Raw genomic sequence first — 27,396 nt, 5'->3', positions numbered from 1 at the left:
GATCTGAAATAAACTGTTATGCAAACGGATCCGTTCTGAACGGATGCAAGCGTTTGCATTATAGGAGCGGATCCGTCTGATGAAACATCAGACGGACCCGCTCCGAACGCTAGTGTGAAAGTAGCCTTATACACACTGCAGCAAACTTATGGATGCTGCACATATTAGACAGGATGCCTTCAATGTGTGGACAGCAATCATTAAGTGTGTTATCCTATGACTAACATAAAAAAACAAGATTAGTACATGACAATACTTTTCTAATAAAGCTAGAACCATGTACCCATGGATCCAGAGATCTCCCCATTCATTGGGAAGGATCTTTTCTGCTGCAGCTCAGGGGGCGTGTCCATGCTCTCCCTATCACAGGTCAGGGGGCGTGTCCATGCTCTCCCTATCACAACTCAGGAGGCAGTTGAAGGATAAAACTGAGCATGTGCGGCCATCTCAGTGAGCGGGAAAAAGAAAAGGAAATTATTATTTTTTTTAAATCAGACAGTAGGTGGCACCATACAAATACATTCTCTCTAAAAACTCACTGGTAAAGCTATATTTTTTATTACATGCAATTACAAAAAGTTTTCAGATCCAGGGGCTGGTTCGAAACCTGTAGAATATTTTTCATAGGACAACCCCTTTTAAGACCTCAGATCCGTGAGTAACAGGTGTCATGAAGACTATGGAACCATATATTCTCTTCTGTAACAGTGTTGCTTCTTGAATTTCCTTCGGGACAAATCTCCAAAAACGTATGTACAGGGATAATGTGTGTCTTTCTCCCTTTCCCCAAACACAGGTTTGTGTTAGAATGCACTTGCACCAACATAAAAAAGAAAAGCGCTTTATTGCCAGTCCTCCAGGTGTTGCACAATAAAGAAGGAAGAGTGTGACACTATGCACTGCATTAATACAAAAATAAAAAAGACAATCAGATATGCCTGGACATTAAAGAGGACTGGTAACCTCTCCTGACATGGCTGATTTAGTAAAGACTTGTATTCACCATGAAATAATAAATTCTGTGCTATCTGGAAATTTAGGTGTTACCAGTTGGGGTCATCTGTTCCCACTGACAGTGTCAGACTGTTAGGATACACACAGTTGTCAATTTATTTAGGACATATTCAGGAGGAATAATAGAGGAACAGCAAAGAGTAGAGTTATGAGATAAGATGTATATAATAACACAGACATGTCAGGACTGGTGACGGAGCCTCTTTAAGAACAAAGGCCAGAAAAAGGTGATTTACAGAATTCAAAAGTTCCATCAAAAAGTCGGTCCACGTTTTGTCAGTAGAAAGACGCCCCTGACAATTATTCTGTGGTAGCAGCAGTCATTCATCTAAAAATAAATAAAACAGTCGGACCCATAAAAAAGAAGAAAAAAAAAAGACTGCATCGTCGCCCACAGTAACAAAGATAAAGTTAAGGGGTTAATCTTCATTGAAAGAAAATAAAATTAAAATAATTTCACTGGCAGCTATGGATAACACCCCCACTTCTCTCTACTTCAGTGAGCCCCATTGTCCAACTGGGAAGCTAAAGGACGACGAGCTGACGCAATTTGGAGGTGGTCACCATTCCAGTTCCACTGGGTACTCGCCAGTAAGGCATGCTGTACAGTGGCCTTGGGAAGTGGGGTGTGCGTTTGTGCCATTTAATCCATTCTGTTCATCTTTGAAATGTTTAATGCCTTCACGCACGGCCGAAGTGAGTCCTTCCACAGACAGGTAAACCACACTGTTCGCACCTATAATAAAAAGGCATTAAAATTAACCTTTAAGATATACCAATGATGACTTAAAGTGAACCTGTCAGGAGATCTCTGCTGCCCTATGTGAGAGCAAGGCAAGATAAAGGAAGAGAAGCAGAGCTCTGTGATATATAGGTTTATATGACTTAGTAAATCCTGACCGGACTCCTAGGACAGACAGCAAGAGTCCTGTCTACCCTGCTCACATATAGTGATTGACAGCTCTCCCTGTATCAGTGTATGTATAGAGAAAGCTGTCAAGCATTTTATCTGGTAGGGCAGGGATGGCCAACCTGTGGATCTCCAGCTGTTATAAAACTACAATTCCCACTATGCCCTGCTGGAGGCTAATAGCTGTAGGTAGTCTGGGCATGCTGGGAGTTGTAGTTTTGCTACAGCTGGAGAGCCTCAGGTTGGCCATCCCTGTTTTAGGGTAATCAGGACTCTCACCGATTCTTCTAGGAGTCAGGGTTTAATCTTCTTTTAGCTCAGAAACCATGCTCAACATGCTATAAACCTATACATGAACTTCTCTCCCTCTATCATATCGTGCTATCACACAGGGCAGCAGAAGGCACCCGACAGGTTCCCTTTAACTGTATTCAAGCCAGCAGAAAATGGGCATATCACCACAACACAAATTCGATATAAATGTTCTTACCAATATACCCTGCCAGGTCGTGGAACTCGGGGCGGTTCGCAATCAGTTCTTCTTTTGTCGGAATATTAATTCCCATATAACAAGGATGCCTTATTGGTGGAGAAGCCACTCTTATGTGAACCTGAGGGAAGACAACATTGCATTGGGTCAAAGAGACAATTCAGAACTCTGGACACATCTCATACTTTCTGATGAGCACAAAGATGCAAGAAACTTAGACCAAGGATGTAAATATTCTGCAGCTATGGCTGTTTATTACTCCTGCCTCTTCCTGTACAGAAGAATATTGCAATTTTCTATCTGTATGTTCCTTCATGAGCACAAAAAAAAAAAAACCCTCTGCTTTGGTGTTCAATGGTTTAGAGATTTTAATTCTACTCTGAAGGCCACTATAGTAGCAGGGCTTGTCTTATGGCCATGTTATCTCTTACAGTAACACCAACCTCTTTGGCTCCAGAATCCTTCAGCAGCTTAATAATGGGAGAAATGGTGTTTCCTCGTACAATGGAGTCATCAATCAGAACTATTCTCTTGCCAACAAAGTTATCCGACAGGACGCCAAACTTTTTAGCCACACCAAGCTGCCGTAGCCTCATGTTTGGCTGAATGAAGGTGCGACCGACATAGCGATTTTTACAGAGCACTTCCACATACTGAATACCACACTGTAAAGATTTAAGAAGAATATTAGTAACGTACGCCTCCACTGAATGTCATAGAAGTTAAAGTGTACTTCACCTAATGTATTGACATGTCATGTGACATCTCAAAGGATTTGATCAGTGGGGTGGTCTGAGTGCCGAGACCCCCACCATTCGCCAGTAGCAAAATAAAGCGCTAACACTGAAGGGAGCCCTCCTTGCTGCTAAAGATGGGATCAATCGAAAGCATATGAGCCAATATCCAGTACTCTGTGTGAGCTTTCTCCTTGTTCTAGAAATCGGTGGGGGTCTCAGCACTCAGACCCTCAGTGATCAAAACCTTTGATAAGTCACTATGACAAACATTTTGCTAAAGTACAGGTGCACTATAAACTATAAAGACTTAAACAAGATTTACCTTCTCTGCATAACCAAGAGCTGCAGGTGTTGCAGATTCTGGCACGGTGCTGACCAGGTCAGCCTCTACTGGGGCCTCAATAGCCAGCTGTTGTCCACACCTTCTTCTGACTGAATACACCATCTGACCTTTGGAGAAAAGTAACGAACCCATTAATGTCTACACACTGGCAAACCAAAAAGCTGAACAGTTCTGAACAAATTAAATACAGTTCTTCAGTTTGCAGGCAGAGAGCAATATCCAACATTAACACAGTTTCCATCAGTGTCAAAAATGCTGTAAGGACAGAACTACTTATTCCATAGGCCAGGTTGTAAGCCTGCAGGCTAATCAAGACGTCTTGAGAAGAACATACTTTCCCTGGCAGGCAACCACAAGTAGACACCTGTCAAAATACAGGACTGTTCTTGAACATGATAAGAAAGGGGCCAAGTTAAGCTGCCCATACTCATTAGATAGTTGGTGTCCACAGCCACCTTTCCTGATCCTCCCATAGGTATGTATGCTTGGCTAACATGAATGGGGAGAGAGGAGAAAGTAGTTGCTAGAATCTTCTGGCAGCAGTCTCTCTCTCTGCTGGTAAAAGGATCAGGCAATTAAATCCAACAAGTCTGATCTTTATCTCCCCTGACATCTGCAGTCAGGAGGCCACATACACATTAGATGGGTCAGCCAAACATTAAAAAAATTATGCGTTTGGCCAATACACATCTAAAGTATATGGCCAGCTATAGATCTGATCCCAGGAAGCTGAATAGTTACCTGCTCAATGGAAGCTGCTGTCTGACAAAGTCTAGTATGTAAGGTCTATGCATTGTATTAAAACTTCAGGAGGGTTTATGGATAAAATACTAGATTAAATAAAATACCTTCAAAAATGGAGTCTGGCCGAGCAAAGTAAACATACTCAAAGATACAGAAAGCAGATGGGTCTCTCTCTCGGTATCTGGGCACAACATCCAGAGTCTGTACGCCATCACGAGAGATTTTCACAATCTCCCCAGGTAGGACTTCACGGTAGTACCTACAAATGCAAAAAGAGAAGACTATACATCTGTCTAGTACGCTACTTCTGTGGTACGTTTTCTAAGAGGAAAAAAAAAAGAGGGGAGCCTTGTGGCCTTCACTCCACACACGCTTCCATAAGCTGACAGAATACATCCTGCATAAAACACAAGTTACAGAACCGCTCAGACTTGATCAAATTACAGCTCCGGAGGCATTCATTCTTCATTAACTGGTTACAACACATGCACATCAATACTTACTCTGCACCAATGGAGAGGAAGCTACAGGATTCAGAGGACACTACCCAACCCTCCGTCTCCAATGGGTTCTTCACTAAACAAAAAAAACCAAAAAGGTGTTATATTAAAAAATTAAAAAGTGAACACCTGACTCTTATAGGATAATACTGTACATTCACACTGGAGTTATGGCTTTGTGTTATAATGGTTGTCATGAGGCGGTGCCAAATCAGTCAAAGCATTGTGATGGTAAGAACAGTACTCCATGCTGCGTTATTCTTCCCGTCAAGTGTCGGGGTAATAGGGGAGGAACTACAAATTCCAACTACACAGACTTTGTAGATCACTTCAGTTGCTGTGGGGCATGTGTAGGGGGCATCAGTCCCCAAGACTTCCCACTGTAAATCCAAACAATTTGAGGGAAAACTGGATGATCGGTACGTTAAGCAGTAATGGTGGTTACCCAGCTTTCCTAGACACAGTCAGGGTGCTGCTTATAAGACTTTTTGAAATCACCGTAGATGGCAACATAACTGGTCATAACTATCATTTTTTTTTACCCAAATTAAATTTCATGTAAACTTCAGTAATAAAAGTGTGAGGTCCATGAACAGCCAAGCACGGTAATATATTTTTTGATGGCATTATCACGTATGCAGACAATTTGAAGAGGTCAGAGCAGAGATATTTTCATGGTCACAGGGCAGCACAAATAACGGTGAAGCAATGCTCCTCGCTATTGGCAGCAAAGCTTTATTTTAGGGATTTCTAATCTAATCTTCCCCACGTGACAGACTTCTGAATACACTGTGGGAAAGGAAAAAACTTTGGACCTTAGCATAAATATCTAAAAATTCATCTGAGCAAAAGGAGAGCACAAAAGGTAGTGAATATTTCAAAGAAACAAGCTACAGCAACTAGTCTACACACATTAGTGACAAGATGGCGCCGTTGTGTCCATGCGTCCGGAGCACACTTATCTACTCTCCCAGGATGTTTGGGAGGCATCCTGAAAAGGGGAGCATCTGCCAGAAGAGCCAGGAAATCTCCTGGGCACTTCTCATAATCACACATTCAACTCAGCCCAGGTGGAACGTGTGCTGGTTTGTTTAGTGGATCTGGTTTATAGTCTATTTTCATTTTGGGAAGTGGTGGTGGGGGTCATGTGTACAATTTAAATGCTGTAGGCTGGGTGGGGATGTAGCCTATATAAAAGCTCCCATCTTTGGCACTTGTCACCAAAACAGCACAGTGTATGCACAAAATTAGGCGAAGCAAAAAGTGGTCATGTGGCTCCTTATGCTTTAGGCACCCTACTGAACCAAACCCATAGGTTGGCACAGTACCAAAACCCACACATCACGCGATATGTACACACACATGACCACTTCAACCTCCGGCACTGGCTCAGCCTCGTTTTGCACATGCTCTTCCCTGTGTGCGACACCACAATACAGTTTTTACATCAAAATAACTAATGACATTAAAAAGAAATATTTTAGTTAAATTTTTTTTTTTAAAAATAAATAACAAACAAACCCCTAAGTACCTCTTTTTTCATTTGTCACAGGAATGAGCCGCCCGATGCAGAGCGGACGATTGCCATAGGGATCACGTACAGCATAAATAACGTCATTGTGCATGATGAGAAGGGAGTACGAAGTTGGGGTCTCATTCATCAAGTTCTTTATTCTGCGGCAGAATTAGACATAGTTACTCAAAACCTTGCAGTTATAAATGACAGCTTGAATCATTAGTGACTAGTGTTAAGTGAACGTGTGTTTTCAAGTTTGGCGCACAGGTTCGGGTTATCTAAGAATTCCGTTACAGATTCTGCTATCACGGACCATAACGGAATTCTATGACGGCATGCACCACAGAAACAGAAGAGGCATTCCGTCATAATAGAAATCTATGGCCAGCATACCACACACAGGCCATGGACAACAATGGCGCTGTTTTTTTTTTTTTTTTTTTACCTTCTACAACCTTTATACCACAAAATGTCTAGTAGTAAGTGGTGGGACAGGCGATACTAACATGCTAAGAAAAGTAGCCAATGGGTTGCTGTTAGTTTCAACACCACTCAAGAACCATGTCCCTCCCCAAAAAGGAGATTTTTGTATAACTTACAAGTAAATTCTCTTTCTCGCTCTTCATTGGGGGACACAGAGACCGTGGGTATAGCTATGTCCTCTAGGAGGAGTTGACACTAGATAAAGCTGTTAGCTCCTCCCCTGGCAGCTATACCCCCTCCAGCCTGGAGAGAGAGCTTCAGTTTGTGCACAAGCAGTAGGAGAAGCAAGCCAACCAAAGAAAAACACGTGGAACACCAACCATGTCAAAGGACCCAACGGGGTTCTAACCAGCAACAGCCACAACTGTAGTCAAACAACAATACTGGGTGGGTGCTGTGTCCCCAAATGAAGAGCGAGAAAGATTTTACTGGTAAGTTATACAAAAATCTCCTTTTCGCGGCCTTATTCATTGGGGGACACAGGAACCGTGGGACGTCCAAAAGCAGTCTACAGGGAGGGAAAAACCACAGACCCATGGAAGCAAGCGTCCCTGGCATCTAAGAACTGTCGCCTGCAAGACCACGCGGCCCAAGGCAGCGACAGTCGATGCATAAGTATGCACCTGGTACATTTTTGTGAACGTGTGTAAGGAGGACCAGTAGCCGCCTTACACAACTGTGCAGCCGAAGCACGATTCCTCCGAGCTCAAGAAAGCGCCCACTGCTCTGGCGGAGTGAGCCGTGACACCTAAGGGCGGAACCTTGCTCCGGGCGCGGTATGCCTCAGCACTTGCAGACCGAATCCAACGTGCAATCGCAACCTTGGAGGTCGCCAATCCCTAGTGAGGACCCTCCGAAGACAAAAAGGGTTTTCGTACACCGGAAGGGACTGGAGGCTGCCAATAATGATCAGAGCTCTAACAACGTCCAATAATGCAACTCTCTTCTGTAGGGTGTGAAGGAGAGGGACAGTGAAGGAAGGACAATTTCTTCATTGATATGGAAGTCAGAGACCACCTTCGGGAGAAGAAGGAATGGGCCGGAGAACCGCCTTATCCTTGTGAAGAACCAGGAAGGGTTTTCTGCAAGAGAGCGCCCTGAACTCGGACACCCAACTGATGGATGTGATAGACAAGAAAAAACGACCTTCTAGGACAGGAGCCGGAGAGAGATCTCCCGCAAGGGCTCAAAGAGAGAAGACTGGAACGCTGAGAGAACTATATTCAGATCCCAAGGCGGTAAGGACGGTACGGAGAAACCGTATGTGCCACTCTCTGAAGGAAGGTTGTCATGGGCACCAGATGATGCTGGAAGGCTGCCCCAGAACAGAAGCGCCAACACCTAACCCATCAATGCACTAAGGGCTAAACCAAGGTCCAACCCTGATTGTAGAAGGATATTACCGTGGGGAGAGAAAAAAAAAAATGGAGTGAGGGGATGTCCCGGCTTTCACAGAAGCCCAGAAAGGACCTCCTGGTCCTATAATAAATCCTGGGCGATGCAGGCTTCCTGGCCTGAATCAGTGCGGATGACATCCGCCGAAAACCCTCTCCACGTTAGAATGACTGTTTCAATAGCCACGCAGTCAGCTAAATGCTGATGTAAGACCGGACCCTGTGAAAGAAGGTAGTCTGAGTGGCAGTGACCAAGGGACATCTCCTAGAAGGAGAACGAGGTCGGCGTACCGCGCGCGACGGGGCCAGTCTGGAGCGACTAGGATTTGTCGGAATGCCCTCCATCTTGATCTTCCGTAGAACCCTGGGTAGGAGGGGAAGGGGAAAAACACGTATGGAGGGAGAACTCCCACCAAGGAAATATCAGGGCGTCCACGCCACATGCTTCTGGAACTCTTTCTCGGGAAAGAAAGGTGGGAAGCTTTTGTGTAGATACTGTAGCACACCCGGACCAATGGAAGAGTCCCTGTAGAAGGAGGGATGTGGAGGGCGCCACAGCACACCAGTCAGGACAGGAGCGTGCCTGGAAATAGAAGGCCACCAAACGAATACCCTGTGCAAATGCAGATGAGGGAAGGCAGTAACGTAGGAACTACCAAGGCATGCGGGGTGGCTATGAACCATGAGCCAGAGGAGGAAAACGACAGGAGAAGAATAGGCTAGCCTCATACCCCAGCAGAGGAGGGGGCCACCCACAGAGGCCAACAAATTCAGTGCTAGAAGAGTCCACCACCTGACGAAAGAGCTGTGCAGCAAGATATCAAGTATGCAGTGGTAACGCAATACCGCTCATACAGTAGTAGCCAGCGCTTGCCCCGTCAGCGCAAAACTGAGGGGGGAGGCCTGACTATCTGTAGAAGCCACGTACCATACTGCTCCAGTTAAGTACAGCTAACCTTAGACTCTACCTGGAAGGGCGCTGAACAGGAGCAACTGCCCAACCAGCGCCAGGGTAGGACCCCTACCTGAGGGGGATGTCCCACTGCAGCAACCTCGAACTCAAGCATTAGCGAAAAGCTGCACCTGTGGAGGAGAACACGCTGTAGCAGCTGAACCAGAGTGCCCGCATAACCACTTTCCCAGAGAAGAAGGGGTGGTGGATAGAGAATACAGAGTCAGTGAAACACTCGACTCGCTGGAACGTACTCACCATATATGTGCAATGGTGTACACACTACGTATTGATGCGGACAATATCATGACCGACTAACAATGGAGGCCCATGGAGATGGGGGGGGTCTCTAGGATACATAAGTGATGCTAGGTAACCCCCTGAGAAAACAGGGGATGTTATAATCATGCCCAAAACCAGCACCGAAAGAAAGGATACAATGAGGAATAGCCACTGTATCCACTGGCGGCATCCATATACCACTAGAGTAAGAGTACCGTGCCCCGCGGGTACCAACTGTGCCACGCCCGCTTGTGAAATAAGCGAAGGCACCTAGAGCCGTGGCGCAGTTGAATTGCAGCATCCGAAGAGGTTTAGTTATTCCCCCACTAGTGGATCCTTGTGGAAGGGGGTAATGCAACAGGAAGCACGGTGATGTGCAACGCTCCACCTATGGAAGGCTAGCGCGACAGTCTGGACCGTATCCAATGGAGGTGCAATTACCCTACCTATGGAAGGTGGAATGCATACGGCAAGTACTTAAGCCAGTGGTAGAGAAAATATTCCACCTATGAAGGGGGGCTTAATGCCCACGGCGAGAATTAGTGCATATGGCGAGTCCTGTACCCCGTGGGAGTTGCACCTAAGTAAGGGGGCAATGCATACAGCACACATTGTAACCAGTAATGTAATCACGCCACCTATGGAAGGGGCTAATGCATACGGCAGGTACTGAACCCAGTGGAGATGCAATTCCGCCACCTACAGAAGGGGGAAAGTATACAGTCGTGGCCAAAAGTTTTGAGAATGACACAAATATTAGTTTTCACAAAGTTTGCTGCTAAACTGCTTTTAGATCTTTGTTTCAGTTGTTTCTGTGATGTAGTGAAATATAATTACACACACTTCATACGTTTCAAAGGCTTTTATCGACAATTACATGACATTTATGCAAAGAGTCAGTATTTGCAGTGTTGGCCCTTCTTTTTCAGGACCTCTGCAATTCGACTGGGCATGCTCTCAATCAACTTCTGGGCCAATTCCTGACTGATAGCAACCCATTCTTTCATAATCACTTCTTGAAGTTTGTCAGAATTAGTGGGTTTTTGTTTGTCCACCCGCCTCTTGAGGATTGACCACAAGTTCTCAATGGGATTAAGATCTGGGGAGTTTCCAGGCCATGGACCCAAAATGTCAACGTTTTGGTCCCCTAGCCACTTAGTTATCACTTTTGCCTTATTGCACGGTGCTCCATCGTGCTGGAAAATGCATTGTTCTTCACCAAACTGTTGTTGGATTGTTGGAAGAAGTTGCTGTTGGAGGGTGTTTTGGTACCATTCTTTATTCATGGCTGTGTTTTTGGGCAAAATTGTGAGTGCGCCCACTCCCTTGGATGAGAAGCAACCCCACACATGAATGGTCTCAGGATGCTTTACTGTTGGCATGACACAGGACTGATAGTAGCGCTCACCTTTTCTTCTCCGGGACAAGCCCTTTTCCAGATGCCCCAAACAATCGGAAAGAGGCTTCATCGGAGAATATGACTTTGCCCTAGTCCTCAGCAGTCCATTCACCATACTTTCTGCAGAAGATCAATCTGTCCCTGATGGTTTTTTTGGAGAGAAGTGGCTTCTTTGCTGCCCTTCTTGACACCAGGCCATCTTCCAAAAGGCTTCGCCTCACTGTGCGTGCAGATGCGCTCACACCTGCCTGCTGCCATTCCTGAGCAAGCTCTGCACTGGTGGCACTCCGATCCCGCAGCTGAATCCTCTTTAGGAGATGATCCTGGCGCTTGCTGGACTTTCTTGGACGCCTTCTTAACAAGAATTGAACCTCTTTCCTTGAAGTTCTTGATGATCCTATAAATTGTTGATTGAGGTGCAATCTTAGTAGCCACAATATCCTTGCCTGTGAAGCCATTTTTATGCAACGCAATGATGGCTGCACGCATTTCTTTGCAGGTCACCATGGTTAACGGAAGAACAATGATTTCAAGCACCAACCTCCTTTTAACATGTCAAGTCTGCCATTTTAACCCAATCAGCCTGACATAATGATCTCCAGCCTTGTGCTCGTCAACATTCTCACCTGAGTTAACAAGACGATTACTGAAATGATCTCAGCAGGTCCTTTAATGACAGCAATGAAATGCAGTGGAAAGTTTTTTTGGGATTAAGTTAATTTTCATGGCAAAGAAGGACTATGCAATTCATCTGATCACTCTTCATAACATTCTGGAGTATATGCAAATTGCTATTATAAAAACTTGAGCAGCAACTTTTCCAATTTCCAATATTTATCTAATTCTCAAAACTTTTGGCCACGACTGTACATCCTGCACTGAAACCAGTGTTACTATACTTAGTCCACCTATGTCAGGGGAAAATGTATAAAGGCAAGTACTGTATCCCAAAGTTGTGCAAGTACTCCGCCTATGGAAGGGGGTAATGCATACGACAAGTACTGCTGGCCACTGTAGACGCAATCTTGGGAGATTGCTTCGGATTCATGTGAGGGTCTGAATCTGTGATTCTCCCCTAACCCCCAACTCGGACGGACTCTCTCCTGTGAGGGAGGGTGTGTCTGAGCGTGACCCAGGGAGGAAGGGTGGGGGTGCGGAGATATTCGAGGAGAAAGATGTGCTGTGGTCCGCATGCGCGTAGGTCTACGCCTCAGTATCTCGCCCCTGGCAGTTGCGGACTGCGCAGGTAGGGACTTATCAACCAAACTACCCAGGGGGTGGAATGGGAACTTCTAGAGGTCTGTTCACCGGATTGCACAGGCGGGGCATTATCAACCAAATGACCCAGGAGGGTGGATTGGCAAGGTCAGAGGTCCTTTATTGAATTGCGCCGGCGGAGAATTATCAACCAAACGACCCCATGGGGTGGATTGAGAATACCAGAGGTTCTCCACTGTATTGCGGAGGTGGAGAATCAAACGGTCAAGGAGCACGTATTGGAATCCTTCAGAGGTCCTTCACTGGATTGAGCAGGTGGAAATTATCAACCAAACGGCCCTGGAGGGGGCAGATTGGGAACTATGAGAGGTGCTCCTTATCCGAGATAACACACGGGCCCAGTGTGGTACCACACAGACAGGGTTGGTCCTACGTTAGTGATGATTGAGGAGGGGGACCCGTATGGCGCACATTTATTTTTTTATAAAACTAAGATGCCGGCCTCAAGTGCACAAAAGGCAGGAAGGGGTTAAATTCCTCCACATTACTAACCTTGCACTAGGAGTAGATCCCCAGATATGCTGGCCTAAAGAGGTGGCTGGGCAGTGAAGGTTAAGGGCCATTTTGAGGACCGGGGGCAGAGCTCAGCATGTTTCTGGGGAGGGGGAAGTAGGGGACGAATCCAAGCGGCGATCCAAGCCCCTGCACATAGTTGATTAGGGCATTGCTAGCCCCTGCATCGGCCAGACTACAGACCAGAGCAGCGCGCGAAATGCGCCCGCCCAGCAACGGACGGGGCTCCACCCCGCGGGCCGGACGGACACTAGCGCGGGCCGGGCAAAAAAAAACAACAACATTGCGGCCGGTCGAACGCAGGGCGGTTAACCCCCTCTGGATCGACGCGCCCGGCGCCCGCAAGGGGTGGATAATGGTAGGTGCAGTCTCAGGAAGGTTCCTCCTGTCGGGGAGCGGGAGCTGAGCTCCCCTCTCTGCATGCGTGACCGTGCGGTCATTAACCCCCCATGTGCCGTTGTCCGTGCTTGGGGGACAACAATGAGCGACCTGTGCCAGAGGGGGGAGTGAAGGAAATGCTTTAGGGGTGCTGGGAATGGCTGCAGGGGTGCTGGGCTATGCTGAAGCCCTGACTATTGCCACCAAGAGGGAGGGAGGGGGAGACCAACTCAAGAGGGTTAAACATGCCTACCTAGTCCCGTGTACAAACCTCATTTTCATCCTCTTCTCTGCCGCCATCTTCACCCTTCCTCTTCTCCAGCAGGGTCACCCCTTCAGCTACTGGCACAGTAGTGGCAGGACGCTGGAAAAGGGCACTTGGATGGGTGACCCTTCTGCTGGCGGGATGCAGGGGAGCGAGGCTGCCCTGGTCCGCCTTGTCTTCTTGTGGGGGAGGAGGCAGCGTGGCGGGCCAACGCTGGCGTGCTCCCCCAGGAGAACAGGGAGGCTAGTCGACCACTGTTTCCCCATCTGAAAAAAGGGAAAATAAAAAAACTAAAAAATCTTCAGGAGCTACCCTACAGAGCAGGGAGGTCTTGCCTCTTATTGACACTAGAAAAAAACTGAAGCTCTCTCTCCAGGCTGGAGGGGGTATAGCTGACAGGGAGGAGCCAACAGCTTTTACTAGTGTCAACTCCTCCTAGTGGACATAGCTATACCCACGGTTCCTGTGTCCCCAATGAATATGGGCGAGAAAGCACATATAATACAATAGAATAATTAATAGTGGAAACATTTATGACGAACTACAGGTTCAGCAATCAAATTCTTCTTTACCGTGCCACCCAGTCAGCAGAGTGATCTTCTTCCGTAGGAGGTGTGAAGGCCAGGAGCTGTATGATCAGTTCACTGTCAGAGCTTGTGGACAGGCCAACACCGTGACGCATCAACTGTGGAGACACAGTCATGTCATATACAATTTCACTGTGCATGTCTAAGGCCACTTTCACACAGGCAGTATATAGCATCAGTATTTGTAAGACAAAACCAAGAGTGCATCTTACAGCTCTTCCATGTTCTCGACCCACTCCTGGTTATAGCGTACAAATACTGACTAAGGAGGACGGACGAACCCGATTAGTTCATCACATTATCTTTGTGACTGTAGGAATACATTTACTGCGCTTTTAAAATGTGTTTTTTTCCCCCATGAGGGAAGATTAGGATGGCCACCAGTACTGCGAGACTATCTCAAACATGCACGAATATAGTTCATTATAAATCTGAAGGCAGATTCAATATTGTTGTGGCACACCCTGTAATGCCAGGTTCGGATTCGTAATGAAGTATATTTTTACATGCGCCACTACTCACAGTAACCGCGCATGCTCGAGATTAAGATAGTCTTGAGATACCGGTGGCCATCTTAATCTGCCTTCATTGGAAAAAATACATCTTAAAAGTGCAATAAAGGTATGCCCATGGCCACAATTAAGATGATATGATGAACGATTTGGGTTCGCCCGTAGCAAGTATCACTAATACTGACTAAACACTGACCATGTGAAAGTGGCCTTATTCTTTTACATTTCCTTCGCGAAAGGAGAAAAGAATTAAAAGGACAAAGTGCAGGAAGCCGACAGCATGAAAATATTCTAAAACCAACAGTAGTAAATAGAAGAACTATATACAAGTCTATAACATATTTATAGCATGTAGTGACTGAAGAAGAACCAAGAAAATTCTTATTCCTTCCAGTTTATTGCTCATAAAGCACATGTTCACATCTTTACAGAAATTACATCCGGTCACTGCTGTAAAGTTAACTTTTTTCTTTCAAGTGACTATACAATAAAAGTGCTGCAAATGGTGTCCATACCCAAGTAATGTTGAGCCCAGAAGGCCCCTCAGTTATTTGCTTGGTACTGAGGTGGCATTAAAGGGGTTGTCTCACATGAGACATTGTTGGCATATCACTAGGATATGCCACTAATGTCAGATAAGTGCTTGTCCCACTTATCTCCAGAAAATTAAAGAGTACATGCGCAGCGTGCTCTCCTTTCACTTATATGGGAGTTCCGAAAACAGCCAATTGGGCTCACTCCGCTATTTTCGGCAGTCTCACAGAAATGAATGGAGGGTGGCTGCACATGTGCCGTGTGGTTTAGTTTTCTTTGGGGGGGGGAGGGGGGGGGGACTCTGTTCTAGCGATATGTCACCAATGTCTCAACCCCCTTAAGACATGTATGAAAACACCCCACAACAGGCCCCCACCCCTTTAAAAAAATATATATAAAAGAGCTCAGTGGCCTCATCGAGTAAAGGGCATATTTACTATAATCAGCTTTGACTGCAAGTAATGTATTCTGAGAAATTAATCTCATTTGTTCTGGACCTTATCAAATGCGAGTAGTAGATAAAGAGGTGGGCAGGGAAGACACTTTCAAGGTTTATCAAGACTAATCATTTTTCTTTGCAGACATTTGTTACATCTTATGTTTTTCCCCTTATAAAATACGGACAACAGAACGCCTTTTGTAGTTCTTTTCTCCACCCATCTTCAAGGAAAGGTTTCTTAGCACAGCTCTATGGAAAACCCACATGGTACGGCTTGTAACTACGTACAGTCACATGCAGTTTGCATGGCTTGCTCCTCTCCAATTCTGCCCAACTGGATGGACGAGTGCTAGAGAAATGGAGTTGTCATCTGCAGCCACCTACCAGGTTTAATCACATCTCTCAGACTATGTTGTCCTTTATTAAGGGAATTCTTATTATAAAAAATGTCCTCCTGGCCAGAAAGCAAAGACTTGTGCACGGAAAAGCTGCAATGTCTAAACTAAAATACAGTAGAATACATGCTGTAGCTCAAGGAGGCCTTACACCTTCAGCAAGCGATAGGTCATCCAGCTTTGACAGGTTATTATACATACACACTGGGCAGATTTGACATTTAGGAATTTGGACGTGCTTAAAAATCCTTTATAACTTACCTTCTTCTTTAGTTGGGCTGCATTTACAAGCTCCCCGTTATGAGCTACTGCAATCTTCCCATGCAGCGTTTCAACCACAAATGGCTGGCAGTTCTCTAGAGCTGAATTTCCAGATGTAGAATATCTTGTGTGGCCAATTCCCAAATTACTCATGTTCAGCTTCTTCAGACACTCCTCACTGAACACGTGGTTGACTAGACCCATACCCTTCAGGAGATAGAAGAATGAATTGCAGGCAGTCATGACTTGTTACGCAGGAAGTGTTAGGGTGCCTACACACGGGGCAGAAAATTCTGTGACTAAAAAAAATCAGTTCCATTCATTTGAATGAGGCCACAAGTGCATGGATTTCTGCAAGTCGAATTAAGGTGAATGGAATTGATTTTCAGTCACAAAATCTGACGTGAGAAGGATCCCCTTAAAAGGGATTGTCTGACCACCAAGGTAAAAATAAACTAAAGCCTGGAATCCATTTAACATAAATAAAGAAAACCAGTCTACTATTCACCAGTGGTCTGTTCCAGCACTGGGGGTCCTGTCCCTGTGGTTTCCAGTCCTCTTTGGACTGTTAATGAGATGCCCCATTCATTGTCATGTGGACCGCTGCAGCCATTCACTGCCCTCAGAGGCAACATATCCCCAAGTGCAGACAGGACCCTCAGCTCTAAAAAGAGGATCACCAGTCAACAAGCGAGTGGCATTCCAGGTCTTAGATCAGTGAAGGCTAACCTCCGGCACTCCAGCTGTGGTAAAACTACCACTCCCAAAATGCAAACTTGCTTGGCTGTTCTCAGAACTCCATAGAAATCAATGGCGCATGCTGGGAGTCGTAGTTTCACCACAGCTGGAGTGCAAGGTTAGCACTTTTTTTTTTAGGGACCACTTTTTAAGGACCAGTTCAGCACTTTTTTAGGGACCAGTTCAGTGATGCCTTAGTTGATCTTCTTAGGGGACCTAAAGCTCTGTTAAAACCAGTGCACTCATTGGTTCTGCTTGGCTTTTCCAGCACAAGGAGTACAGAACCATAGAAAATATTCGGGATCCTCACTCCACATGCTGGAAAATCAGAGCAGAGCCAATGAAAGCCAAAAGGTGCCAAGCGCTCTGCAACTTTGTCGTTTTAGCAAAGGTTTACATCCCCTTTCACAGGCTTCGGCATTCCCAAACGTTTAAAGCAAATGTGCTTGGAGCAATTTCACCTTTATAACTGGACAGGTGCATTATGAGCAGTTCTCCAGGAATACATTACTAGACTGTTCACGGTTTAGACGTTATTAGAATAAGCCTAAAGAGGTGGCAGGTAAAGAAACCCAGAGAACATCTGCAGTACATAATGTGGTATTAATACAGGCTCTGCTCTCTCTGCAACTGGCAGGCATTGTACACCTTGATTGACAGGGCCAGGCGTGATGATGTTTACACTGCCCGATTCTGTCAAAGTGCAGAAGTTGCAGAGAGAGCTGAGCCCCCATTACTCCTAAAGGCTGCATTTGCATATATAAAAAATGTAATTTCTCAGCAATACGGACACATGTGAACATGGGACCAACACAGATGCATTTAGCTGCCAAGTAGACATGTAACAGGTCAGACAGTGTCATAGGTACAAAACTTACCTTATGTGCTTTATATGTGGATACAGCACTTCCATCACTGGTCACAATGCCTGCACTTTCCTGCCCCCTGTTTAAAGATAAAATGCACATTAGATTGGGTCCACCAGGACTGTTGCAATCATCAGCACGTCCCACTGCGCAGCGACTGATGTGATGGGGCATGTAGACTGGGCCCCATCTCACCCACTAGAGCCAAGAACATACAAAGCCCACTTTGCAGCACTAAGATGTCGTTCTTGCTCAGGAACCCCCAAATCCAATTAACCCCTTAAGGAACTGGCCAATTTTCATCTTTTGCCTTTTCATTTCTTTCCTTCTCACCTCCAGAAGTCATAACTTTTTTACTTTTCCTTTCACATAGGAGGGCTTACATTTTGCGAGACAAGTTGTATTTTTAACCCCTTAGGGACTCAGCCCTATTTCACTTGGCCATTTTTTGCAAATCTGACCAGTGTCACTTTAAGTGCTGATAACTTTAAAACGCTTTGACTTATCCAGACCATTCTGAGATTGTTTTTTTCGTCACATATTGTACTTCATGACACTGGTAAAATGAAGTAAAAAAAAAATATTCATATTTATAAAAAAAATAATAATAATTTACCAAAAGTGTAAAAAAAGTTTCAATTTCTCTACTTCTATAATATATAGTAATACCTCCAAAAATAGTTATTACTTTACATTCCCCATATGTCTACTTCATGTTTGGATCATTTTGGGAATGATATTTTATTTTTTAGGGATGTTACAAGGCTTAGAAGTTTAGAAGCAAATCTTGAAATTTTTCTGAAATTTTCAAAAACCCAATTTTTAGGGACCAGTTCAGGTCTGAAGTCACTTTGCGAGGCTTAAATAATAGAAACCACCCAAAAATGACCCCATTCTATAAACTACACCCCTCAAGGTATTCAAAACTGATTTTACAAACTTTGTTAACCCTTTAGGTGTTCCACAAGAATGAATGGAAAAAATAGAGACACTTTCTAAATTTCACTTTTTTGGCAGATTTTCCATTTTAATATTTTTTTTTTACTTTTACAAAAGCAAGGGTTAACAGCCAAACAAAACTCAATATTTATAACCCTGATTCTGTCGTTTACAGAACACCCCATATCTGGTCGTAAACCGCTGTACAGGTACACGGCAGGGCGCAGAAGGAAAAAAATGCCATACGTTTTTTGGAAGGCAGATTTTGCTGGACTGGTTTATTTACACCATGTCCCATTTGAAGCCCCCCCTGATGCAACCCTAGGAGTAGAAACTCCATAAAAGTGACCCCATTTAAGAAACTACACCCCTCAAGGTATTCAAAACAGATTTTTACAAACGTCGTTAACCCTTTAGGTGTTCCACAAGAGTTATTGGCAAATGGAGATGAAATTTCAGAATTTCAATTTTTGCGCAAATTTTCCATTTTAATCCTTTTTTTCCCAGTAACAAAGCAAGGGTTAACAGCCAAACAAAACTCAATATTTATGGCCCCGATTCTGTAGTTTACAGAAACACCCCATATGTGGTCATAAACTGCTGTACGGGCACACGGCAGGGCGCAGAAGGAAAGGAATGCCATACAGTTTTTGGAAGGCAGATTTTGCTGGACTGATTTTTTTTGACACCATGTCCCATTTGAAGCCCCCCTGATGCACCCCTAGTGTAGAAACTCCAAAATGGTGGCCCCATTTTAGAAACTACAGGATAGGGTGGCAGTATTGTTGGTACTAGTTTAGGGTACATATGATTTTTTGTTGCTCTATATTACAGTTTTTGTGAGGCAAGATAACAAGAACTAGCACCGTTTTTATTTTTTGTTATTTACAACATTCATCTGACAGGTTAGATCATGTGATATTTTTATAGACCAGGTTGTCACGGATGCGGCGATACCTAATATGTATACTTTTTATTTTATTTATGCAAGTTTTACACAATGATTTCGTTTTTGAAGCAAAAAAAATAATCATGTTTTAGTGTTTCCATATTCTGAGCGCCATAGTTTTTTCACTTTTTGGGCGATTACCTTGGGTAGGGTATGATTTTTGCGGGATGAGATGACGGTTTTATTGGCACTATTTTGGGGTGCGTGTGACTTTTTGATCGCTTGCTATTACACTTTTTGTGGTGTAAGGTGACAAAAAAAAAAAATTGTTTATTTAGCACAGTTTTTATTTTACATTTTTTACGGTGTTCATCTGAGGGGTTAGGTCATGTGATATTTTTATAGAGCCGGTCGATACGGACGCGGTGATATCTAATATGTATACTTTTTTTTTTTTTATGTAAGTTTTACACAATGATTTCATTTTTGAAGCAAAAAATAATAATCATGTTTTAGTGTCTCCATATTCTGAGAGCCATAGTTTTTTCAGTTTTTGGGCAATTGTCTCAGGTAGGGGCTCATTTTTTTGCGGGATAAGGTGACGGTTAGATTGGTACTATTTTGGTGGGCAAACGCCTTTTTGATCGCTTGCTGTTGTGCTTTTTGTGATGTAAGGTGACAAAAAAGATGGTTTATTTAGCAGTTTTTATTTATTATGGTGTTCATCTGAGGGGTTAGGTCATGTGATATGTTTATAGAGCAGGTCGATACGGACACAGCGATACCCAATATGTATACTCCCCCCCCCCCCCCCCCCCTATTTTTTACCAATTTTTTTAACTTTATTGGGGGGAAAATGACGTTTTTGTTTATTTTTACTTGAAACTTTATTTTTTTGGGGGGAAAACTAATTTTTTCATTTCTGGAAGTGTCCATGGATCGGACACAGACATTATTCTGAGAGGAGTAAATCATGCTCCTTTCGGCCAGAAGGAAGCAATTAGAATTACTCTCGCCCTGTCCTTTCTGATCTTCCAACCAGAGGGAGACTGACTTTGTCCCCCCACTGGTGATTTACATAGGCTACCACCGTCTGATTGTCCGATAGGACTCTGACATGGCCTGAACCTATTAGGGACTGAGAAGCTTATATCGCCAATCTTACAGCCAAGAGCTCCTTTCTGTGGAGGAAAAGCGCCTTTAATTCTGTGACCACTCACCTTGAAAACTGTGACCCCGGACATGAGCCCCCCACCCCCAGGGGCTTGCATCCGTAGTTAGGACTATCGTATCCAGATAGGTCCGTGGGACACCCTGTATCAAATTTTGTCTGTCCTAGACTTCTCGTTGTTGTGTTTGAGATTTGCAGCCTGACCTCTAGGATTCCCTTGCTCTTTTTGAAGGCCGTCAATACTTCCATCTGTAATTGTCGAGAGTGCAGTTGTGCCCATTCGACAGCCGGAATGCAGGATACTAGAGACCCCAGGACCAACATTACCTTCCGAATAGTCAGAGTGGGAGATGCTAAGGATTTTATTTGACTGAAAATTTTGCTCATCTTATCCTCCGGCAAAAATAAATACTTTCTGAGATTCAGAATCTAGAATTAGGCCAAGTCCAGACCAAACACTTTTCAGGCTTTGGTCTGGACTTTGTTGTTGACAATCCAACCCAATTCCTGAAAAGTGTTCACCACCATCTGAACTGCTTCCTTGCAAATGCAAAGGGATTTTGGTTATTAAGAAGAAGTCATCCAGAAACGGTATTAACATCACATTTTTCAGTCTTATGAAGGACACCATTTCTGCTACCACCTTGGTAAAGATCCTTGAGGCCATGGACAGACCAAAAGGTAATGCCTGATATTGGAATTGCTGTAGTTGACCCTCCATAAAAACTGCAACTCTGAGAAACTTCTGGAACTCCAGGTACATTGGGATGTGAAAATATACATCTTTTAGATCTATCACTGCCATGAAACAATGTGGATCTGTACCGTAGTTTTCATTGTTTCCATCTTGAATTTCCTGAACACTAGAAATTTGTTTAAATCCCTCAGGTTGATAATGGTCCTGAAAGAGCAATCCGGCTTTGGAACTAAAAAGAGAGGGGAGAAATAGCCTTCTGATTGTTCCTTGTGAGGGACAGGAATTAAGATCTTTCTCTAGCAATTCTCGAATTTCCTTTATTATGGGGAAGGACCCCTTAACAGCACAATTTTTTGTAGTTACAAATCTTTGAGGCGGCAAGGTGCGAAATTCTGGTTTCAGGCCGTGTTGAATAACTTCCAAAACCCATGGCCCTGCTACCTTTTCCCATGCAGAGAGGAAAAACCTTAGCCTTCCTCCCACCTTTGGCTTGGCGTCATTGTTGGGACTGTTTATTTGATGAGAAAGTTTCCAAAGAAGAAGCCTTTCCCTGCCACATTTTTGGACCTGTATCTCTGGTCTTTATCGCTAAACTGCCTGCTTCCTGTATTTCCTCCTGAGGACCGAAAGGACCGTCTAGGCCTAAAAAGAGAAAATGCTGAAGGATTAGAGGGGGGGGGGGGGGGGGGGGCGGAAGAGAGAGAAATACTGCATAACTTGTTTTGAGGCCACATCTCCTCTACTCCAATTCTTAAGCCAAAGGGCTCTACGAGCGGAGTTAGTAAGAGATGAATCCGGAGCACCGAGCCTAACTGCATCTACAGAGGCATCCGCCAGAAAGTCAGCAGCTTGTTGCAAGGTGGGCAGGGAAGATAAAATGTGCTCCCTAGGACACCTCTCCTTCAACTGAACCTCTAACTGTTCCAGCCATAAGGCTAAGGATCTAGCCGTTTCTGTGGCCGCTATGTTGGGACGAAACGAGGAAGTAGACGCTTCCCAAGCACCTTTTAGGAAGGACTCAGCCTTCATATCCAAAGGGTCCCTAAGAATTCCCGTGTCCTCAAAGGGAACAGATGCTTTTTTAGAAATGGCCACATCTATCTTGGGAGCCTTGTCCCAAGAAGATTAAGCCTTTTTTTTCGAAGGGGTATTTACGTTTAAAAGTTTTAGAAAATAAATACCTTCCTATCTGGTTTCTTCCACTCTTTGTGAATTAGTGTAAGAACACTATTACGAACAGGAAAGCATCTACTTTTTGTCCTGCAACCCTTTAAACATAGAATCTACTACAGATTTATCTTCCTTAACCTCTTCAATGTTCATAGTAGATCTAATAACTTTTAATAGTCTTTCCGTATCTTTTGGAGGAAAAGAGGCCCTTCCTTCAATTTCATCCTCTGAGGAAGATTCCGAAGAAAAGACATCCAGAGGGGAGTCACTGCAATCAGAAGAATGGTCTTGGGATAGGCTAACCCTTTCTGCCACCTCATGCTTCTTACTGGATATAAGAGTATTTTTAACTTCCATCCGAATGAGCGTTTTTATATTCTTTAAAAAGGATGGAGATTCCTCTGTAACAAATTTTGTCAATACAGTGCTGACATAACTGTTTGTCATATGAGGATGAAAAAGTTGTCCTACATAAGGCACATTCTTTATTTTATCCAGCATTTTCTTAGGCTTACACTAAACTACAATCAGAGAAAAAGAAACCATAGTGAGGAAAAAAATGCCACAGCAACATAACTCGCCCTGAAAAAACGGTGTCCAAAAAACTGCTACATTCTCTCCCTGTGTCTTGTCTTCTTCCATAATAGCTAGTGACAGCAAGGAAAGCCTGCTTATGGGTCAGAAAATATAATTCAGACCAGGATTGAGCTTCATGTAACCCCTTTCTGCCAGAAGTTATGGCCAGGGAAATGGGGAGAGAGAGGGACACAATTATCATGTCTCCATAACCTGGAAGCCTGTATCAGCCGCTTCTATCACGCTGCTCCTCGGATCACAGTAAGCCGCCCGTCAGTGCCTCGGCTTCTCCGGCGGTTAGAGACACTCTTTGAACAGTGCGGGCCGGAAGCGTGTCACCACGTGCCTCCGAAAGGTACGTCACCCGCTTGTCCAGCTACCGGAAGTAGCCGCGCTACTCCGTAACCTCCTACACAACGGGATAGTAGCGTGGCATTACTTCAGTAAAAGATAGCCACGCGCCTGCCGCAAGACCCAGGGGAGCCCCCCCAAATCCTAGGATCCTGTTAGCCTGCACCCGCAGTGCGATGGACCCCGGCAGGATACCACCAGCCCTCTAGGGACCCCCTAGGATATACAGACCGGCAGTAAGAACCTGAAAAAGAACTGTAGGTCTCCTAATCCAGGGACAGGAAACCAGTGAAGGGGAAGAGAGGCTCCACCTTTTTATTCTGTAGGTTTCCTGTCCCTAGGGGCAGATCCTCTCTCTGTAGTGCTGTCGTGGGGGAAGGGAAAAAAATACAATTCCACCATGTTTTATGGGGTTTGCTTCCACGGTGCTTACTGTGCACTAAAAATGACTAGTCAACCTTGTTGTGTGGGTCAGCTTTTTCTTTTTGATGGGGTGAGCTGTAGTGACTTGATATGGTCATTATTAATACTTTTATAGTTTAAAGGGGTTATCTAACATTTTTTCAGACCTCAGAGAGTGGTCCGATTCTCAGTGGTGATTATACTTACCTGGTCCCTTCCGCTGGATTCCGGCTCAGCTGCTCCGTCTCTCTCGGCATCCTGTTGACGGGGGCACATGGCCGCTGCAGCCAATCAATGGCCACAGAGGAGACCTGTCACCCACACGGCATTTGACCCAGTGATGTGCTGCATATGGGTGACTGCTCACTGCTACAGCCAGCGACCACGAAAGATGAGAGCTGCAGAGCTGGCAGTGAAGCCAGAAGCTAGTGGTGGGGACCAGGTAAGTATGATCACCACTCTGAGGTCTGAAAAAATGTTGCATAACACCTTTAATAGTTTGAACATTTTCAGACATAGAGACAATTATATTTTTTTATTGTTTATTTTTTTGGGTAAAATTGGAAAATGGTGATTTGAATGTAATGTGCGTTTTAAAACTTAGTAATTTTTAGCTCCCTTAGGGGACTTAAACATGTGATCATTTATACCACAGACTGCAATAAATAGAGTGTTTGTACTCTACTATTAGGGATGAGCAAATTGACTTGCATATAACTTTATTCCAATACTGTATGGAGCAGGAGCTCCGTACAGTATTAGAATGTATTGGCTATGATGAGCCAAAGTTATTACGTAGTGAAGTCTCGCGAGACTTTGGGTAATAATTTCTGAAAATAATTTCTACTGTTAAAAACCTTTTACCAAACTCTGTTTCGATTCCAAGTGGTACCTTGGTTTATGGAGTATGGGAGGAAACAAAGGAAGAACATACAGATGCTATCAGGGATTCTGAATCCAGGGCCCTATTTTCAAATGACACCAGTGCCAACCAGGAAAATCATCTATAAAACCAAAATATTATCTACAAAGTTTAGCAAACTAGAACATTCCCTCTCGGTTGGTATCCCACAAGGCTCTGTCCTAGGACCCCTCTATCTACACTTTCAGCCTGAGACAGCTCATAGAGTCCCATGGCTTTCAGTATCATTTTTATGCTGATGACGAGAGGTAGATTTGTGTGTCCAATCATCACCACCTTACTATCCAAAATCCCACAATGCCCATCTTCCATCCTCTCCGCTCACTTTCTAAAACTTAACATGGATAAAACAGAATTCATCATATTTCCCCCCCCCATCTTGCTCAACCCCCCCCAACAGACCTATCTATTATGATCAATGGCTGCACACTCTCCCCGGTCAACAAAGTCTGCTGCCTTGGAGTGACCGTACATCCAAGCCCTTTCTACCACCTGCAACTGAAAATCTATCTCCCGCTTGCACGCTTTCCTCAACTTTGAGTCTACGAAAATGCTTGTACATGCCCTTATCTCCCGCCTTGACTACTGCAACATTCTTCTCCGTGGCCTTCCATCTAGCACTCTCGCACCCCTCTAATCTATCCTCAACTCTGCTGCCCGACTAATCCACCTCTCACCCTGTTACTCCTCTGCCAATCCCTTCACTGGTCCCCATTGCCCAGGGATATTCAGTTCAAAATACTAACAAATACATAAAAGGCTGTCCACAACCTGTACCCTCCCTACATCTCTGAGCTACTTTCCCGATACATCCCCACACATAATCTCCGATTCTCACAAGACCTCCTTCTCTCCTCTTATCACCTCTTCCACACTCTGGAACTCGCTACCCCAACATATCAGACTCTCACCTACAGTGGAATCCTTCAAAAGAAACCTGAAAACCCACCTCTTCAGACAAGCCTACAACCAGTGACCCTGCTGCCTCTATAGTACTATGACCAGCTTCACCCTCACCTACCGTGTCCTTCTCCCATACCATGTAGATTGTAAGCCCTCACGGGCAGGGCCCTCTCTCCTTCTGTGCCAGTCTGTAACTCGTCTTGTTTATGCTTAGTGCAGTTTTCTTTATTATGTATGTGCACCCCTTTTCATACGTACAGCGCCATTGAATGAATGGCACTTTAGTAATAAATAATAATTTACATAGATCAAACGCAGAAAGGTCCTCCCCTCCCTGACCTCATCTATACCATTCTTCCGGTAATCTTTTAAGTTGACCATGCACATTAGTCTGTTGTTGGCCAAACCACAAGAACAGCAAGTTCTGCCAACATAAGAGTATATGGTGAGATCCCAACTACCCCTGACCGGTGATGGGCGACAAGGATCTGGCAAAATGAATATTTTCGGCCCATCCTTTTATTATCCTAGAAGCTCACAACCACCAGCAAGATTTAGCTTGCATATGGCTTTCTCTGCTCTCCCCACAGAATAAACAGACAGGCTTTGCCGAGCCAGGAGGAGGTCAAGAGAGATGGTTGTTGGCCAAACAATTATTGAATGTGTATGGGAAGCTGTAGCCAAAGCCTTCGACCTAGCTTGCTCCAATTCTGGAAAACCATTTGATCTGCATGGCCATCTCCATTCTGTTGGTCAATGAAGGTGATCATCAACAGATAAGGAAGCACAATGTAAATAACCCCATCCTCCTCTAGAGTCTACAGGTATGGGAGGATCAGATGAGAAAGTAATCGCCAATATGGTGGCATACATGGGCTAGGTCAATGCTGGCCACTCTTAGGAAAGTTTTAAAGGCTAACCCGATGCCATTGTCTCTTCACAACACTAGAAGGCAAGGAATGGAGCAGGTCAGGATTCCTGTTCTGCTACATTGTATCTAGAATACTACAGCCAAACAGAAAAGTGGAGGGGCCACAAGTTATCAGAATGAAGGTCAAACAAAGGACCTGCTGAGGGCCATCAAAATCACAACTGTTGTGCAACCTGCAGAATTTAGGTTTGGACTTTTGGCAGAAGACGATGTTGCTACAGATCTGTACGGCAAATGGTAACTTTTGGGAAGTTGCCCAATAAAATACTCCCATCAGATAGAATTTGACCAGCACTATACATATTATATGGAGTACAGCGAGGGGGTGACCGGCCAACCAATGCATCAACCACCAACTTCAAGCTCCATGTGTCACAGGACACATCTGATGGTAGAATGGACCATGGACCACCGCAGCACAATGTTCAGTCCCCAGCACTTCTCTGAGCCGAGATCAGAACCTGTTCCCAGGCTACAGGTAATGCATCCTCCCCAACCTCTGCTGCAGATAGCATCCCCTGTGTACTGGACCCATCAGGTCAGTGTGTGCCCCCCGAGAATACAGCTCCACTTACCTATGCTGCAAGCCCACCAGCCCCAGCGTGATGACATGAGGCACATCCAGCTGCGTGGGCCAGGCGCCAGTGGCGATGCAGCCGAACACCCCGCACTCCTCCCGGATCCCCAGCTCCTCCAGCTCCATGGTGCGCACACGTGGGTCTCTGCAGCAACAAACACTTCCTGGGCGAGGAGACAAGGCCCGGCCGGAGGGACACACACGGCAGAGCGGCAAACTCCACCCTGCGGCCGAGGGAAGCGGGAGGCAGAAGCAGGAGGACGGCCGCCGGGAGCGGAGCAAAGTTACCGGGAGACAAGTGCACGGCACACGGAGGCCATGTGAGGAGGAGGGGCGGG

The 27,396-nt window shown here is 44.9% G+C and overlaps 1 protein-coding gene across 1 annotated transcript; it reads right to left on the bottom strand.

Moving 5' to 3' along the window:
• Positions 1-430: 430 nt before the first annotated feature.
• On the bottom strand, positions 431-27,396 carry PPAT (phosphoribosyl pyrophosphate amidotransferase). Its single transcript, XM_040418813.1, has 11 exons — positions 27,057-27,396; positions 17,543-17,609; positions 15,927-16,133; positions 13,771-13,883; positions 6,270-6,412; positions 4,742-4,814; positions 4,343-4,497; positions 3,474-3,601; positions 2,858-3,079; positions 2,415-2,535; positions 431-1,750 (listed from the first exon to the last, which is right to left on the bottom strand). Exons 1-11 carry the CDS (start codon positions 27,182-27,184, stop codon positions 1,575-1,577), a joined length of 1,533 nt encoding a protein of 510 aa, XP_040274747.1. The 5' UTR covers positions 27,185-27,396; the 3' UTR covers positions 431-1,574.

Source organism: Bufo bufo, chromosome 2 (genome assembly GCF_905171765.1).
Source record: "Bufo bufo chromosome 2, aBufBuf1.1, whole genome shotgun sequence".
Classification (NCBI taxonomy): Eukaryota; Metazoa; Chordata; class Amphibia; order Anura; family Bufonidae; genus Bufo; species Bufo bufo.
The sequence above is the reverse complement of the archived record's forward strand: the minus strand, read 5'-3'. Positions and strand labels throughout refer to the sequence as shown.